General features: G+C 50.5%; 1 protein-coding gene across 2 annotated transcripts in view; it reads right to left on the reverse strand.

Annotated features, from left to right (window-relative positions):
• Window positions 1-13,768: 13,768 nt before the first annotated feature.
• Window positions 13,769-19,065, reverse strand: part of CSNK1E (casein kinase 1 epsilon) — a 39,613-nt gene continuing 34,316 nt past the window's right edge. Inside the window, exons 8-12 of one of the 2 annotated variants that reach the window (XM_049884432.1) lie at window positions 16,901-16,961; window positions 15,911-16,103; window positions 15,667-15,806; window positions 14,836-14,901; window positions 13,769-13,829 (exon numbers count right to left, since the gene is read on the reverse strand). In XM_049884432.1, the coding sequence (XP_049740389.1) occupies window positions 14,885-14,901; window positions 15,667-15,806; window positions 15,911-16,103; window positions 16,901-16,961 (411 nt within the window). In that variant the 3' untranslated portion in view covers window positions 13,769-13,829; window positions 14,836-14,884. The remainder of the gene's footprint in view (window positions 13,830-14,835; window positions 14,902-15,666; window positions 15,807-15,910; window positions 16,104-16,900; window positions 16,962-19,065) is intronic. The other variant, XM_049884433.1, reaches the window with a different exon arrangement.

Below are 19,065 nucleotides of genomic sequence, written 5' to 3' on the forward strand. Positions count from 1 at the left end.
CCTATAGGACAGGGTAGAACTGCCCCATAGGGTTCTCCAAGGAGCGACTAGTGGATTCGAACTGCGAACCTTTTGGTTAGCAGCCGAGGTCTTTAACTACTGTGCCACCAGGGCTCCAACACAGGTATTAAAAAAAAAAAGTTGCCATCAGGTCAATCCTGACTCATAGTGACCCTATAAGACAGAGCAGAACTGCTCCATAGAGTTTCCAAAGTGTGCCTGGTGGATTCAAACTGCTAACCACTACACCATCAGGGCTTCCAACACAGGTGTAGGGGTTAGGATTTTCAACACATATTTTGGGGGGACACAGTTTAATCCGTAACACCCACCCATTGCTTGGCACCACCTATAGAAGGTGAGTCTAGTTGCATTCCAAAGGTTGCTGGTTGGAGACAGTTGCGTGTCTGAGGAGGCAGAAAGAAGCCCTGAGTCCTATTGCCACCCTTCTCTCAGCCCCACATCCACTCCTGGCATGTGCAGGGAAGTGTGGAAGAAAGAGCAGTGGCCTTAGTGGGGCAAGCTGATGAGTGGCCCGGAGCCCAGAGTACTCTGGATATCAGTCCCTGTAGCCTCTGTGTCCCTCACTTGTCCCTGGGGATGCTGTGGGAGGCTGGTCAGCTGCCCTGGGGAGGCTGTGTGGTGCTGTGGGGAGAGCCCAAACCCAGCTCCATTACTTCCCAGCAATATAACCTTGGATATGTGACTCCGCCTCTCTGAGCCTCAGTTTCTCCATCAGTAAGCCAGTTGCCTTCAAGTTGACTCTGACTCATGGTGACCCCATGTGTGTCAAGGGTTTTCAATTGCTGAGTTTTCGAAAGTAGATCACCAGACCCCTCTTCCGAGGAGCGTCGGGGTGGATTTGAACTTCCAACCTTTTGAAGAGAGTGTATTAGCCATTTGCACCTCCAGGGACTCCTCCCCATCAATAAATTAAGGGTAAGAATGATCCACCTGGCAGGACTGTCCCGATGAATATGTATGAAAATAAGGGCAGAGTGCTTTGCACGGGGTCGAAGGTCATGCTGTGTCTAGCACAGTGACAATGGAAGACTCAAGTCATTTCTTACTTGAATTTGACTCTTCAATTGCAAATTACTAAAACCCAATCCAGCTAAGTTAAATAAATGAAGAGAATTTGTGGGCGTACTTATCTGAGGAGTTAAAGACTGGATCTGAGAACTCACACAGGGTCACTGGAACACAGTTTCTCTCTCTGTGTCTCAGTGGTTTTGTGTGTTATGCGCGTTGGCCTCATTCCCAGATGGCCTTTCCCCTCAGTGGGGAACTCAGTACCTGCTTTCCAAGAATTCCAACCTATGTCCCAGGATTGCCTCTGATTGGCCCAGCTTGGCTCATGTTCCCATCTCTGAGCCAATCATTGTAGCCAGGAAATGCAGTGCTACGATTGGCCAGACCTGGATTATGGCCCCGCCCCTGGATCCAGCGGGTGGAGTCAGTGACTTCGGTAACCAAGTACTCACTTAGATGATTTCGTAAAGGAAAATGGGAGAGTCTTAAAGAGAAGAGGGAGCCTTGGTGGCACAGTGTTTAATGGTCCGGCTGCAAACCTAAAGGGCAGTGGTTCGAACCCACCAGCTAGGCTCCGTGGGAGAAAGATGCGGCAGTCTGCTTCTGTGAACAAGAGAGCCTTGGAAGCTCTATGGGCAGTTCTACCCTGTCCTATAGGGGTCACTGTGAGTCGGAATGACATGACACTAAGGGTTTGGTATTTTGTTTCGGGTTTTGACCAGAAGAATCGCAAAGAATCCTGGGGAGGGGGAGATCTCAGATGTTTAAAGTTCAGGAGGTTTAAGTGGCTCTCCCAGGGTCACCCGGCGAGGAAGATCAGGGACAAGGTTGAGGTGCCTCCTCAATCAGAGCAGAGACAAGGGACCTAGGACAGAGCCATCAGGATGAGTGGCTTTTCAAAGGCCTGTAACCTGGAAAACAAAAAGTTAGGATTGTGCAGTGGCCAGACGGCCTGGTTCGAATCCCATCTTCAACACTTACAGGCTGTGAGGCCTCTCTGAGCCTCAGTTTCTTCATCTGCAAAATGGGGATAATAGCAGAATCTACCTCTCAGGGCTGATGGGGGATTAGATGAGATAAAGCAAGTAAGGCTGACAGCACAGGGCCTGGCACATTCTAAGCCATCAGTAAGCCTCTTTTTGCTACAATAACAAACAGAACAAGAAGGCTTTTTCTGAAATTCGTGTTTGGAACTGAAAATGCAAACAAGTACAATGCGGCCAATTTTGCATAAGCAAACCTGCTTCAAACATGGCCATCAATGCTTCTACTTCCAGCAGCTGCCTTTTGTCTGGCAGAAGGGTCTTCCTCACTTCCACCTCTCCCCGCTTTCCATTCCCCTAGTTAGTGAGGTCTACTTACTCCCAAGGACCCCTGGTGGTACAAAGGTTAAGTGCTGAGCTGCTGACCAAAGGGTTGGTGGTTCAAACCCACCCAGCAGGTCTTAGTTATTTAGTGTTGCTATAACAGAAATACCAGAAGTGGATGGCTTTAACGAAGGCAGATTTATTCTTTCACAGTTTACGAGGCTAGAAGTTCAAATTCAGAGTGCCAGATCCAGGGGAAGGCTTTCTCTCTCTGTCGGCTCTGGGGGAAGACCTTGTCATCAATCTGTTTTTTGTTTTTTTTTTTTTTAATTCAAATAGTTCAAGCGCTTACTTGCACTTTCTTTTTAAATTTTTTTTCATTGTACTTTAGATGAAGATTTACAGACCAAACTAGTTTCTCGTTAAACAATTAATACACATATTGTTTTGTGACATTGGTTGCCAACCCCACAACATGTCAACACTCTCCCCTTCTCAACCCTGGGTTCCCCATTACCAGCTTTCCTGTCCCTTCCGGCCTTCTCGTCCTTGCCCCCGGGCTGGTGTGCGCATTTAGTCTTGTTTTGTTTTATGGGCCTGTCTAATCTTTTTTTTTTTAATCTTTGGCTAAAGGGTGAACCTCAGGAGTGACTTCATTACTGAGCTGTAAGGGTGTTTGGGGTCCCTTGTCTTCAATCTTCCCCTGGTCTAGGAGCTTCTCAGATCAGGGACCCCAAGTCCAAAGGTTGTACTCCATTCTTGGCTCTTCTTACTTGGTGGTAATGAGGTCTCTCTCTGCTTGCCTCTCCCTTTTCTGTCTCAAAAGAGATTGACTCAAGATATAACCTAGTCCTGTAGATTGAGCCTTGCCTTATTAACATAAATGCCTCTAATCCTGCCTTATTAACATCATAGAGGTTAGGATTTACAACGCATAGGATAATCTCATCAAATCACAAAATGGTGGACAACCATACAATACAGGGAGTCATAGTCCAGCCAAGTTGATAGACATTTTGGGGGGACACAATTCAATCTGTAACAGGCTCCACTGGGAGAAAAGACCTGTAATTTGTTCCCATAAAACTTACAGCCTAGGAAACCCTTTGGGACAGCTCCACTCTGCACGTGGGTTGCTATGAGTCGGAATCAACTTGATGGCACCGAACAACAACCTCGGTCCCACCTCCACCCCCTTTGCATTCCTCTAGCTAGTTCCTAGTCTTCCTTCACTTACCTAGTAAAACTTTGGGTTCTCCCTGGATATGTCATTAAGTGGAAAAAAGAAAACTATCATACGGAGCAATATGTACTGAATGTCTCATTTATGTCAATATATGTGTATGTATTTTTTATATACTTATGTGTGTATGTATATGATTCAGTAGTAGAATTCTCACCTTCCATGCAGGAGACAATTCCCGAAAATGCACCTCTTGTGCAGCCACCGTCCATCAGTGGAGGCTTGCGTGTTGCTACGAAGCTGAACAGATTTCTGTGCAGCTTCCAGACTAAGGTGGACTAGGAAGAAAGGTCTGGCAATCTACTTCCAAAAAGTAGATCACTGGTTTTTCACTAGTAGAAACCAAACCCTATGGATCACAATACTTCAGTGAGCAATTGATCATGGGGATGGTGCAGGACCAGGTAGTATTTTGTTCCATTGCCAAGGGCTGACTCCGTGATAGTTAACAACATGTTTATGGTTTAAAGTATATAGGAAAGTTCTGGAAGTTGGACTAATGTGTGTTCACGCAAACAGAGGGCAAACAAGGACTAGGTCTTAGTCATCTTTGTGTTCCTGGCACCTGACACACAGAAACTAGCATCAGTGTCATCCCGCTCATCATCATCTTCATCACGACTACTGTTTACTGAGCACTTACTATGTGACTGGCAATGTACTAAGTTTTTTACTGTATCAGCAAGCAGAATGGCCCCATTTAGTAGGCGAGAAAACTGAGGCACAGAAAAACAACACTACTTGTCGAAGGCGACACCCGAGCAGTCTGGCACACAGAAAGCACTCGCAGATATTTGTTAAATGAACCCAGGACCCACGTCAGCACCCACAGGGAACTTAGGAAATCACCCAGCAAGAGAAAATGCTTCCGACTTGACACAGCTCTTCCCGTTGGGGTGGTGACATTCCAGAAAGCAATGGCCGACAGCTTAGAACAAGGCCATTCCTGGGGGACACCACCTAGGGTGTGTGTGAATGAATCAGGGATGTGGCTGGTAATGATTTACAGGTTGCCGTAAAGAGAACCTGAGTTGGAGACACAAGAGACAAGGAGTGTGTCTCCTTCATCTGTCTCTGTCATTCACGCGCATACACACATACTGGTACTCCTAACAAAGGTGAGGTGTCTTAGTTTCTGAATGCTGCTGTAACAGAAAGACCACAAATGGGTGGCTTTAAAGAACAGAAATTTATTTTCTCACAGTTTAGGAGGCTGGCAGTCCAAATTCAGGGCACCGGCTGTAGGGGCAGGCCTTCTGTCTCTGTCAGCTCTTGGGGAGGTCCTTGTCTCTTTTCAGCTTCTCTTCCTCAGTTTCTTGATGACCTTCATGTGGCTTGGCATCTATCTACCCCCATTTGCTTCCTGGCTTCTGTGCCTAATCTGCTCCTTTTATATCTCAAAAGGGATGGCTTTAAGACTTACCTTACCCTGATATGGCCTAGTTACCATAACAGAGAGAAAATCCTACACCCAAATGGGATTACATCCACAAGTATGTTGTGGTTGTTAGGTTGATTTTTGACTCATCAAAACCAACGTCGAACCAATTGCCATCATGAGTCGATTCTGACTCATAGCGACCCTATAGGACAGAGTAGAACTGCCCCATAGGGTTTCCTAGGCTGAGGAGCTGCTGGGTGAGTTCAAACCACTAAACTTTTGGTTAGCAGCCGGGCACTTAACCATTGTTCCACTAGGGCACCTTTGTACAATTATAGGGGTTAGGATTTACAAACACACATTTTTGGGGACACAGTTGAATCCATAACATGAGTTGAGTCCCACTTTAAACTTGACCCAGCCCAAACAAACAAAAACAGGTCAAAGAGAAGCAGTTACTGCAAGTTTCCTTGGGGTCACTAGAAACGTGTTTCACATTCTTTACAAAAACCCAGGTCTTTGTAAATCAAAAAATCAGGCAAAGTGGGGTTCACCTGTGGGCCAGGGGCCTGCAGAGAGCTGAGGAGAGGGGTTCAGAGTTTTCTCAGAGAGGCTTTAATGAGAGGGAGGGTAGGAGAGGGAGGAGAAGGCCAGGCCTGGGTGTCCCATTCCCAGAGCTGACTGACTCATTAGGCTTCCTGCCTGCCCTGACTAAGCCAGCACGGGGTGACTGCAAAGGCGCCATACCTTAATCACAGGTGCTTTGAAGGTGCTGGAATGAAAGGCCTCGAGAGCCATAATTACCCAGGATGCCATTTTCCAAGGGGCGTGGAGGAACCCAGGTTTCCGTTTGTAAGGAGACATCATGGGGATCCCCACAGGGGCCTCCTTAAAGGGGCCGCGGTCCTGCCCTCCAGCTCGGGGCAGCATAGTGATGCCAAGCCTGGGACATGCAGTTTCCTGAGTCTCCACGTCATGGTACGTGGCCTCACGTGGGACAATTGAGAGGACAGAGAGAGGCTGTTGGTTGTGCCTTCCAGGTGAGGGCGAAAGAAGAGGAAGCAGGGAAGAGGCTCAAGGAAAGAGGAGGAGAGGAAGGTGGCTCCGTGTCACCATGGCAACATTTATCCAAGCACTAAACCCCTTCTCCCTCACCAACCCACGCATAGGCAGAGACGTATGGCCTGAGCATCAGGCATAGAGTCCAAGGCTTGGGAGGCGTGTGCTTGGGGCTTAGAACTTTTGAATGATTTGTGGGCGCCTGTGTTGTAGACTCTGGGAAAGAGGAAGTGGGGGCCTAAGTATTCTGAGTTAGAGCTTTGCATGCCTGTTTCTGAAATAGAGCATAAAGAGAGAGAGGTTAATAAAACTGGAGCATATTTCTGGCCTGTTCCCCAGGGGACTTGGGCTAAGAGCATAGGTTAACAGCATGGGCTATGAGCCAGGCGGATATCTCTGTGCCTCCGTGTCCCCATCTACAAAGTGGGGATCATTAACACATCAATCTCATAGGATTGCTGTGAGCAAAAGGGTTGGGCACAGAGCCTGGCACAGGCGAGCCCTCAACAAACTCAGCCCGCATGTTTAGCTGAGTCTTATTTAATTCTGACAACGCTCTGAATCAGGTATTGGCAACCCCCAATTTGCAGAGGAGGAAACCAAGACCTAGACAACACCCAAAGGGCTGAGCCATCCATCTGGACCCCAAACCCTATGCTCCCCAACTCTCTGCACTCTGGCACCCTGCACAAGCCTGTCAACATTTGTTGCGTGAATAAAAATGATTCACCAGGTGGCACGTCTGCTCCCTCCAGTCTGGGCAAGATTTCCTGGTGATTGTTTGGTGTACTTACTAAAAATAAACTACTTGCATGGTTGATGCATCCTGATCACTCCCCTGGCCTCAGCTTAAATGTCACTTCCTCAGTCTTCTCAGAGGCTGGCAGCCACTACCCCCTCCCATATACACTGTTGTTGTTACGTGCTCTTAAGTCGGTTCTGACTCATAGCAACCCTATGTACAACAGGATGAAACGCTGCCTGGTCCCGTGTCATCCTCATGATCATTGCTATGTTTAAGCCCATTGTTGCAGCCACTGTGTCAGTCCATCTCCGTGTCAGACCCTCTGTTGAGGGTCTTCCTTTACCAAGCCTGATGTCCTTCTTTCTCCAGGGACTGGTCCCTCCTGATAACATGTCTAAAGTGTCTTAGGCTGGATTCTCCAAAGAAGCAAAACTGGTGAAGTGTATATAAACCAAAAAACCTGTTGTTGTTGAGTCAATTCCAACTCACAGGGACCCAATTGGACAGAGTAGAACTGCCTCATGGTTTCCAAGGAGCACCTAGTGGATGTGAACTGCTGACCTTTTAACCACTCTTAACCACTATGCCACCAGGATTTTCAAAGTGTATATATACATATGTATATACATAGAGGGAAACCCTGGTGGTGTAGTGGTCAAGTGCTACGGCTGCTAACCAAAGGGTCGGCAGTTCGAATCCGCCAGGCGCTCCTTGGAAACTCTATGGGGCAGTTCTGCTCTGTCCTATAGGGTCACTATGGGTCGGAATCAACTCGACAGCAGTGGGTTTGGTTTGGTTTGGTTTTTTTTTTTAATATATATACATAGAGAGAGAGAGAGAGATTAGATCAAGGAAATGGCTCACCTGGTTGTAGAGGCTGGAAAGTCCCAAGTCCGTGGTTCAGGCTAGAGGCTTCTCCTGACTCATGCAGCTGCAGGGGCTGATGAACCTAAGATTGGCAGGTAAACTGCTAGCTCAAGTCCCAAGAACTGGAGGTCAGATGAAGATCCAGAGCAAGCAAAAGCCAGTGAGTTTTGCCAGAAAGTCCACATATATTGGATGCCCCCAAGGAAACTCCCTTTCAAGGACTAGCTGCTCATGGCAGATCTCATTATGGAGGTAATTACATTATATCAGATCTCATTATGGAGGTGATTACATCATTACACAGCTACCCAACTACATCAAAACTGCCAAACCACTGAGAATCACGGCCCAGTCAAGTTGACACACAACTTAACCATCACAGTTCACCCCTTGTCAACTTGGCACCCGTACCCATCTCTCCAAACCATATACAATCTCTAAATAAAAACAATTATAAAGCCATACTTGCACCTAACATGATACAACTAACACACACACAACTGGAAACACACCAGCCCTGTTTACAGCTTATATTTTATAAGTGAAGTAAACAAAAATATTTGATGCACACGAAGAATAAAAGTTGTTGTTAGATGCCATTGAGTTGATTCCGGCTCATAGCAACCCTGCGTACAATAGGACAAAACACTGCCCGGTCCTGCACCATCCTCACAATTGTTGTTCTGTTTGAGCCCATTGCTGCAGCCACTATGTCAGTCCATCTCGTTGCAGGTCTTCCTCTTTTTTGCTGACCCTCTATTTTACCAAGCATGATGTCCTTCTCCAGGGACTGATTCCTGTTGATAACATGTCCAAAGTATGTGAGACGAAGTCTTGCCATCTTTGCTTCTATGAGCATTCTGGCTATACTTCTTCCAAGACAAGAATAAATACTAATAACGATTCTAAGAAGAAATACTCATAACAATTACAGTCCTCATTTCTGCAACTGGTCACGTGGTCGAAGCTGGTATTTAGAACCGCCTTCTTCTACCACCTATTCCATATTCCCTTTACCCTCAGCAAGCACCTCAGCTGTTCGTGGTTCTTTGCCTGGTGAGGTGACCCAAACCTTCATTCCTGAAGGGTCTGAGCCATTAGTAGTCATGTCAGAATTGGTTTTCCACTGACTTTAATCACAGGACATGATAATAGTAAGAGACATCCTAAGGCCTCCCCTGTATTTCAGACATACTCTTCTTTATCTCCGTTACCCACTGCCGTCGAGTCGATTCCAACTCATAGCGACCCTGTAAGACAGAGTAGAACTGCCCTAGAGTTTCCAAGGAGTGCCTGGCAGATTTGAACTGCCGACCCTTTGCTTAGCAGCTGTAGCACTTAACCACTACACCACCAGGGTTTCCTTACCTCCATTATGTAATATTAATCCCATTTCCTCTTGGTAATCAGGATCAATCATACCAGGCAATACAGTAACTCCCTTATTTGCCTGTTGATCCAGAGGCATGAGGGGCCCAAAGTGGCTGGGTGGCAATCTTAACTTCCAGTTCAATGGAATCAGTGTTGTTTCTCCCGGTGGGAGCATTTCTCCTTTTGCAACCAAGACCTCTAGACCCACAGAGCACAGGGTCGCAGGGACAGTAAGTGAGATGAAGTATCACCATCCTTGCTTTTAAGGAGCTTTCTGGCTGTACTTCTTCCAAGACAGATTTGTTCATTTTTCTGGTGGTCCATGGCACATTCAATATTCTTCAGCAACACCATAATTCAAATGCATCAATTTTTCTTTGGTCTTCCTTGTTCGTTGTCCAACTTTCGCATGCATATGAGGTGATCGAAAATACCATGGCTTGGGTCAGGTGCAACTTAGTCTTCAAACCAACATCTTTGCTTTTTAACACTTCAAAGAGGTCTTTTTTTTTTTAAATTGTACTTTAGATGAAGATTTACAGAACAGCTTCTCATTAAACAATTAGTACACATATTGTTTTATGACGTTGGTTAACAACCCCACGACATGTCAACACTCTCCCTTCTCAACCTCGGGTTCCCTATTACCAGCTTTCCTGTCCCCTCCTGCCTTCTAGTCCTTGCCCCTGGGCTGGTGTGCCCTTTTAATGTCTTTTTGTTTCATGGGCCTGTCTAATCTTTGGCTAAAGGGTAAACCTTGGGAGTGACTTCATCACTGAGCTAAAAGGGTTTCCAGGGGCCATACTCTCAGGGTTTCTCCAGTCTCTGTCAGGCCATTAAGTCTGGTCTATTTTGTGAGTTAGAATTTTGCGCCATGTTTTTTCTCCAGCTCTGTCTCTACTGTAATCCTCTAAGAGGTCTTTTACAGCAGATTTACCCAATGCAATACGTCTGATATCTTGACCTGGTACTTCCATGGGCGTTGATTGTAGATCCAAGTAAAATAAAATTCTTGACAACTTCAATCTTTTCTCCGTTTATCATGATGCTGCTTATTGATCCAGTTGTGAGGATTAAAAAATCAGTTAAAAAACTATTGCCATTGACTCCGACTCCTGGTGACCCCATGTGTGGCAGAGTAGACTCCTGAGCCATAGGGTTCTCAATGGCTGATTTTTAAGAAGTAGGTTGCCAGGCCTTTCTTCTGAGGCACTCGGAACCTCTAACCTTTCATTAGAAGCTAACTGAGTTAACCTTTTGCACCACCAGGAACTCCAAATAAGAAACACAAGGATAAACCAAAAACCAGTGAACATGGCAGCAGGGGTAGGTCCAGGAGTGAGACTTCTCTGATGATAGTGTTTTATGTAGCTTGACTTTTGAACGTGTAAACAGTTTATATATCCACCTCCCCCAGTAAAAGTAAACCAGAAAGGGGGGGGGGGAGCATTAACTCATTATTCAAATGGATAAAATACCCACACGGGTAGAATTATTATTTCAAGTTACTTCTGGACACTACACATCCTTAGTGGGATATAGTCTAAGGATAAAATGAGGAAAGACCTGTAAATTTTTTTTTTTACTCAGTAGGTTTATATCTAGCAGTAATATTAAAATTATCATTTTGAAACTTCTGTATATTGTAGGATACACCAATTAAGTAAGGACATCAATGCGATTAGGAACTAAGAGGTTCACTGTAAGGTAGATGAATAAAAAGGAAGAAAGATTCCTTCCACTTTTCCCTCAGGGTCCATAGTTTGTAACTTTACATTTACTGATTGATGTCAGTGCTCCGGCCCCTCCCAAAAGGCCCTGAGGGGAGGCAGCGAGGGGCCGGGGACTCTCAGCAACCCTTCCCTGGGCACCTCCACTCAGCTGTGTGCCTGGATGCAAATGGCATGTCATGGATGACCAAGTGACCACTGCTTCCCCTTCTCATCCCACCTGAGGCAGGTCTCACCCTGACTGGGCTCCCTCTCCCGCCTCTTTTCAAGGCCCCCCACCCCACCCCATTTTCTGGGCTTTTTGCTTACATACACAGGCCATGCCCCCACCCTCCCATGACTAAAAATGAGTGACAGCCCCAGGACCCGCCTTTGCCTGAACCTCACAAATGGAGGGCCGACAGAGACCCTGTACCAGGCCAGTGAGAAAGGCTTTGAAGCAGCCAGGATGTGGGGTCACTGGATCCTCAAATGCCAGCACTGGGAGAGGCCTGAGTTACATGGATCTAACCTCAAAATGAATCCCTGCATAGCACAAACGGAGAAGAACTCGGCTTCGGAACCAAGGCCTAAGGATCCACTTCCCGAAGGTCACTGAAAACCCTGTGGAGCACAGTTCTCTTCTGGCACATACGGGGTCACCATGAGTCAGAATCAACTCCATTTTCAACTTCAAAATGCCCGAGGGGAACCTCCCAGAGCCCCCTACCCTCTCTCCAGGCTGAAAAATTGTTCACGTGGCTTCGCTCTTGTCTGGTTTGAGGTTGCGGCAAGAATGGCTTTTGAGTCTTGGGTTAGAGACAACTAAGAAAGTACACTGCTGGATCAATGCAGACTGGTAAATTCTCTTATAAGCCGGTGAGACAAAGGTACGCAAGGTCAAGGGCTGCCCTTTAGTGGGCTCCGCTGAAGGAAGGCGCTCAGGGTCACCCGTGGCCTGGACAGGAGCCAGCTTTTTTAGACATCAATGCCCTGGAACAGGACCTAGGGTTCAAATCCTGGCTCTGCCACCAGAGTGTGTGATCTTGGGCGTCATTTCTCCTCTCTGCACTGTTTGCCAGAGTATCAGTTAATATCTTATGGCAGGGATATTAATAGGACCTACCTCACAGAATTCTTGTGTGAATAAATATAAAGCAATGTTTGTGGGAGAGGGCAGTGGTGGTCCAGTTGTAGAATTCTCGCCCTTCCATGCAGGAGACTGTTTCAATTTCCCGCCAATGCGGCTCAAGTGCAGCCATCACCCATCTGTCAGAGGCGGCTTGCGTGTTGCTACGAGGCTGAACAGGTTTCAGCAGAGCTTCCAGACTAAGACAGACTAGGAAGAGAGTTCTGGCAATCTACTTTGGAAAATCAGCCAAGGAAAACCCTATGGATCACATTGGTCCAATCTGCAACTGAGCAGCGTTTTGTTTCATGGCGCATGGGGCCGCCAAGAGCTAGGGGCCCACATGAAGGCAGCTGACATCATTTGTGAACCATTTAGAACCTTGCTTCTCAAGTGTGGTCTTGAGCTGCCAGCCTCGCCTGGGGCTTGCTGGGTATGTAGGATCCGAGGCCCCACCCAGCCCCTCTCAATCAGCATCTGCCCTTTACCGAGATTCCCAGGAGGTACGTCCGTACACCTGAATTTTCAAAACACTGGTTTTAGAACAGCCACCGGTACACACCGACCACTGGTCAGGGTCACTTCAATGGAAATGGTCCCAGCCATCCTCATCTCCGAGGCAAGGAGGTCCTGTTTCTCAGTGGCCATAGCATCCTAGGTGAGGCCTGCTTTTTAGGTTTGCTGGGGAGAAGCCCCAAGAGCAAAGAGGCGGACAAAGGGCTGCCCACATCACTTTATCCTTTTCTACTTTATTACTTCAAATTAACAACCACAATAAAGCTCAAAAAAGTCCAATATTTACACAGGAAAAAAGTACAAAATTCCCCCCAAAGTTCTTCAGTATTTTTTTTTTCAGTTTTTTAAATTACAAAGTAATAAAAAGCTTTGCTCTTTAATTAAAAAAAAGAAAAGAAAACAAGGGGAAACAAAGGTAAATAAATTAGGAAATACACACACGGAGAAAACAAACAAAAATAAAAACAAAAAACAGGTCAGAACTAGGAAGGATAGAGAAACCCACACTCAGCCTGACCCCAGGCTCCTCCTCAGAGAGGTGGAAGCCAGGGAAAGTGGGGACCCCAGGTAACTGTCAGGGCCTGGGAATGAATTTATAACCCAAGAGCCAGATGCTCTGTGGAAGTGGTCTCCACGGACTCTGCCCTAAGAGTGGGAAGGGGTTGCCACAGGCTGATGACAGTCTGGGGGTTGGGCATAGTGAGGATCCTCTGTGTCCCCCTCTTGAGGGACCTGGGGGTCAGTGCCCACCCCCATGTCCTTGTCAGGGGGAGGAGAACAGAAAAGCGGCCTGGCAGGTGGGGCTGGAGCACCTGTTGTCCAGGAAAATACAGGTCACAGACATATACGCACGCGCACAAGAACTCTCAGCCCCACCACCTCTTCACCCACTCTGCAAGGTCTTCATGGAGAGGCACAGGAGGGACCCAAATGCTCAGGGAACACTGGAAAAAGCCCAACACAGAAAGCCGGCCACTATCATCTTGGAGGCGGTGGGCCATGGGTGTGTCCTGCAGTCCTGGGGCTCAGGAACACCTGGTGGCACGAAGCCTGCTGCCTCCCCCAGCCAGACCCTCCCCCACCGCCACGCCCGCTCCTCGGGCCCCTCCCGACGGCATGGGATGATCAACTGCGTCTCCGACACTGAGACGGTCCCTGGCCAGCTGGCGCCTGCGTGGTGGCTGGCACGGTATGGGTGGTCGGGTAGGGCCTTGGCATTTGGCATGTGTAGCCTGGCGTCGGAAAAGCGTTTGGCAGCCTGACGGTTGGGGCAGTGGGGAATGCAGGAGACAAGAATCCTCACGGGGAGAGCACCCCATCTTCTTGCCATTGGCAAAAGGAAAAAAAAAAAATCAAACAAAATCCATCGTCGGTTTTGTGCTGGGTTTTTTCTTTTTGTTCTTTCGAGCGGTTTTTTTTTTTTTTTTTCCATCTTTTTTTTGTTTTTTAAAAGAAAATACAGTGAAGACACTGGAAAGGCGAAGAGAGGAGAGAGGTTAGGTGCACGTGGGCCTCTGGCCACCCACCTGCCAGGCCCCGTTCAGCTCCTATCGCTTGTTCTGAGGGTGGAGGCCAGGACCAGGTTGGCCCCCCACTGGGGCCCTCAGAGCCTGGCTCAAGGCCCAGCCCACAGTAGATGCTCAACCTTCACGTGAAGTACACAGACTCCCTCCTGCCCTCTCAGGGAGCAGTGACTCCACCACACCCCGCCCCACCCTGCCACGGACTGGCTGTGGCCTGGGAGCAAGGGCTGATGAAGGTAAGCCCTGTTTTATGCCCCAGCTCTGCTCGTGGAACAAATTTCTACCAGCAAATCACACTCAGGCGGTCCTGGTATGAGGCCGAGTCCCTGAAATGTAAACCAAGACCTGCCAATGTGCACACTCCCCAGGGAGCTTAGACTTTTCTTCTCGAGGTGGTATCTCCCCCATCTCCCCCACTCCCAAGCCAGGCCCGGGTTGGGAGTTGCTGTTCAGCGCTGCAAGGTCTCATGTAGCCCATCTAAGTCCCACCTGGCTCGTGCTAGCCACAGAGGCTCCCCTGGGCTTGCAGGGACCACCAGGGGCCTTTTTTGACAGCAGGTAAACCCACAGGCCTACAGTCCTGTTCTGAGTGCTTTGCAGGGTTAGCCTGCTTGACAGCCCAGAGGCTGGGAGCTGGGAAATTGGGCTAAGGCCTGGGAGGCCAGGTGTGGACCCATGGCCCCATCTCTTCTAAAAACCAACTTTCCAGAGTACGTCAACTGGGACGGAAGACTGGCCAAAGGGCAGGAGGCGGGTTTTCCAACAGAAATTAGCCTGTGTGGCCCAGGCAGGGTCTGAGGTTTTATACTTGCCTGAGGCCATTTGGTTTTGAGGATGCCTAGTCCCTCTGCCCTCCTGCACCCCGCCACCATATACTGGTTTCCTCCTGGGGCCATGAGTCTTTCTAGGTCTGCCCATGGGCTGGGCTGTGTCTGCCACAGACATCCACTCACCTAAGCAAACACTGGTCAGATGGTGGCTCCTCCTCACTTCCCGAGATGGTCAAACGGCACGCTTGTCTTCGGGGAGGGGGACAAACATCAAGTTAAGTCCCTCAGCTGCTGGCTATGGCAATTTGGCTTGTCTGTCCCCACTGCGGACCCCCACCAAGCCCCTGAGCCAACAGAAGGGTTACAGGATCTCCCTGACCCCAGGGTATCCTTACTTTGAAGATAAGGAGAACATGGCCCAGAAAGGGCATGTGACCACTCCAGGCGACACAAGCTAATGGCCTCGGCAGATACACTCCCAAGGCTGCCAGACTCCGAGCTCGTGGCCTGTCCTGTTGAGGGTCCTCCACGGCAATAGACAGACAAGTGTGGGTCTCCCTCCACTTCTGCCAGGACACCTGTCCCAGCAACCATGAACACCCTTCTTGACTTTCCTAGCCCAACAAGGCTCCCAAGTGGGGCAGCAGGACTCAATCCCACGCTCCTGTCGTGCTGACCGAGACCCATGGAGATTGCCTGATGACAGGGACCACAAGCATCTCCTCTGAGCCCCTGGCACCCCCCAAGGCTGCCCCTAGCAGAGAGAGCCAGAATACCAGCTCTATCCCCTTCTGGGGCAAGTTACTTCTCAGAGCCTCAGTGTCTGACTCTGCTCAAGGGGGATGATTCTACCTCAGAGAATTACATGTGGCCAAGCCCCTGCTCGGCAAGACAGACTGGCTCCCATGTTACTAAAGAATCAGGGACGAAGAAAGCAGAACCAAGAGGCCTGATGTGCCTAGGTGTCTCTGGCTCAGTGGGGAGGTCCAGAAGGCTGGGGTGTAGGCAGCTCACCTGTGAGGCTGAAATACGGGAGACCTCTTGCCGCCCAGTGAGGTCGGAGGACGAGACGTTGGCGGGTGCACCCCGGTGCAGCCTCATGCTCACTTTCCTCTCCCTGTCGACCCGTGAGATTGCTCTGGGAGAAGTATTGCCTGGTGGAGGGAGACCACCCTCAGTATGGGTATATGCAGGAAGCCCCTCCAGGGGCCTGGCTGCCCTGCCCCCTGGCCTGCCCACTGCCCGGGGCCCTGCTCACCAGCTTGCTGGATGCGGGAGGCTGGGGTGGAAGCCACGGGCTCGGCGGCACTGCGGAGCCGGTTGGCAGTGGCCCCTGTGGGGGGGCCAGGGGGCAAGGCCCGGGTTGCGGACCCCCGCAGCTGCCCCATCCGCTCCTCCCGCTCGTGTTCTCGCCGCTCCCGGTCCATGTCCTCGGGGTTCCGGGCTGCACCCTGTGGGACCCGAGAGGAGACACGCATCAGCCCTGCAAGGCCAGGGTGCAGAGATCCAGTGCTCCTGCAGGGCAGGGGGTGGGGTGAGCATCTTGAGGAAGGGGACCTCAGAGACCCTCAGTCCCACCTCCCCCACAGACCAGAAAAACAAGACCAGTGAGGCCTGGAAATGACTCATGATCACCCAGCCCAGAGACAAAGCCACACAACCTCCCGAGAGGATAAGGCAGGGGTCTAAGGGGTCAGTCAGACTGGTATCATGGGGCTGGGGCCAGGAGGGTGAATGAATGCCCCAGGACAGCCAAGGGCACCAACCTGGGGTTGGGACCTGCCCTGGCACCTGTGCGGAGCCCTTGGCTCAAGCTTCCAAACCAAGCAGGGCAGGTATTCAGGGGCCCACCTGGCAGATGGACAAGGTGAAGCCCAGAGAGAGAACCCACCCCAAGCTATAACGCTAGTTTAAGGCAGTACCATGTCTCGAACCAGGTCTCCTGGTACTCAGTCAAGAACTCTACCACCAGAGGGCTGTCCTTCCCCCACCCTGGGACCTGGCAATGACTTCTGACAGGTACTCAGGAGGCCACAGGAATCCACAGGCTGCCTGCCTCAGGTAGGAGCTCAGGGGAACTAGAGGGGAAGCTGGGTTAGATGCCCCCATGGAGGAGAAAGAGACCCCACAGACCGGAGCAAAGGTACCCTGAGCCCTGGGGGCCTGCCCTCCAGCCACTTGCCCCAGCGTAGGAGGAAACAAGGAAGGCCCGGAGAGGAGTGGCGCGGAGCGGCACCTGGCGCTTTACCTAGTTGGTCCTGGTGCCATCCACAGGGAAGGGCGGGGGGCTGGCATGAGGGGGGCTGCATCTGTGGAGGAGAGAGCTGCAGGCTGAGTTGGGGGCTGCTCATGGGCCACAGGGCAGGGGCTCCTGCGACCCTGTGTCTGCTAAGAACGTGGCTAAGAAGGTCTGCTTCCCTTGGGAGACCAGTGGGGGTCACCCAGTGGGGGTCGCCCTTGCCTTTCAGTAGCTCTGAGATCAGAATGATCCCCGAATCTTAGTAAGAAAGCGAGGCCCAGAGAGGCCTTGTGACCTGTCTGGGGTCACACAGTTTGTAGGCATGGCTGGGATTTGAACTCAGACCTCTGTCGCTCTCCTCCCTGCACCCCTGGAGGACACTGTTCAGAGACCTGCTGTGGTGGATCGTTCTAGGGACGGACTGTCCCGGTCCAGCCTCTCTTCCCCCAGTCCTCCCACCCAGTAGCCTGTCCAGGCAGGCCTGGGACTGCCAGGGCTCCACTGGCCATCAGGTCCTCACCCCGGGCTCCCACCCGCTCTGTCACAGGCTGACAGAGAGTAATCCAGCCAGAACCACAGCAAACTGTGGTGACACCCATTTACTAAGCATCTCCTGTGGGCAGGAGGCACAGCAAGCCTGCAAGGCAGGTACGATCCCATTTCTTAGTTGGGGAAACTGAGGTTCAGTGAGGCTAAATGATTCACTCAGAGGTGTATGGCCCTGGGACCAGTGGCCAAGGGGAAGGCTGGAGGTTCTGCCCTTTGTGACCCAGGAGGCCTCAGCCAACACCTGCCCCAGAGATGGGAGGCAGGGAGCCACTCTCCACATTTCCATCCATCCCAAGTGACGCCTCAAGAAACACACGCCAGGGAGGCTTCTTGGCCTTTATTTGCCCACAAGAAAACACAAATGGCCAACGTCAAAGTCGCACAAGCATCCCGTGTTGTGTGGACCTCTGTCCTTGGCTGTGTCAATTTCCTCCTGGTCAGCTGGCTGGACTTCGAACTGTGTGGCTCCAGGCTCCCCAGCCCCCTATGCCAAACTACATGGGGTGGCTGCTCCTAGGAGGGATGCCCTCAGAGGATGGTCTCCTTCCCAGGGGGGTCTGTAGCTCCCGGTGCCCAGCATGGAGCCCTGCCACTGACAGGTGCTGTGCAGACTTCCCGCAGGATGGAATAACATGGGAGGCACCTGGTCACAGGGTGAACGTTGTGGAGGGTCCCCACCTTATGTTCTGCAGTAGCTTCTGCCAGGGGGCTGCCGGGGTCAGAGATGCACACTTATCTGGTCCAGTGGCCCACAAGCCAGAAAAGGACAGCAGAGAATAAGGCTGTTGGCTGCTCAGCCCAGCTTCTAACTTGAGGGTCTGCCCCTCAAGGGCATCAGCAAGGGGTGGGCAGAGTGCTCCTGGCCCAGCTTGAGAAAATAATGATCTTGTCGGTGCACAGTCCCACACAACGTTCTGTAAAGGAGTCAGCTAGAGTAGCGCTGTATCTTAGAACTTTTCTGTGACAATGGGAAGGCTTCTGCCTGCCTGGGCTATGGGAGCCACTAGCCACTCGTGGAGCCGGGGGACTTGAAATGTAGCGAATGCGACTGAGAAAACTTCATTTTCAGTTTTACTAAATTTTAATTTGTTTCCTTTTAGCCACTAGCAGCCCATGGCTACCATATCGGACGGCGGAGATCTGGAGCATGCAAAGCCCATTCTTGGAGCTATAGTGAGCTGGAGGGCCGAGCCTAGCAAGCACTAGGCTCAGAATGACTTTATACAGACGAGCAGGTGCCCCAACACCTGGAGCAGTGCCCCATGGCAAGAAGAGCTGCTGTGCCTGAGTCCTCGGCCATGTTCCACCCACTCCCACACCTGGACAAGAGGGCAACAGAGGCCCCCTGAGGTCTTTGGACTGTGGGAGCCCCGTTCTCTCCTGACCTCTGCCCTTCTCCTTAGGAAGTGGCATCAGGTCCCGGTCTGAGACCCGGAGAGGAGACTGCTGTGCTGACCTCAGCGTCCTGGAGAACAAGCCTCAGTCCTGAGCACCTGCCGAGCGGGCCAAGGGCACCGCCATGAAAGGGAAGCCACACCAGGATGGAGCAGGGAGGCTTTAATGGGTTCAGGTTCAGTACAGAGGCTGCCGGCCGGGTCTAGGTGTGGAGCCTTCTCCTGATGCCC

This window comes from Elephas maximus, chromosome 4 (assembly GCF_024166365.1).
Source record: "Elephas maximus indicus isolate mEleMax1 chromosome 4, mEleMax1 primary haplotype, whole genome shotgun sequence".
NCBI lineage: Eukaryota > Metazoa > Chordata > Mammalia > Proboscidea > Elephantidae > Elephas > Elephas maximus.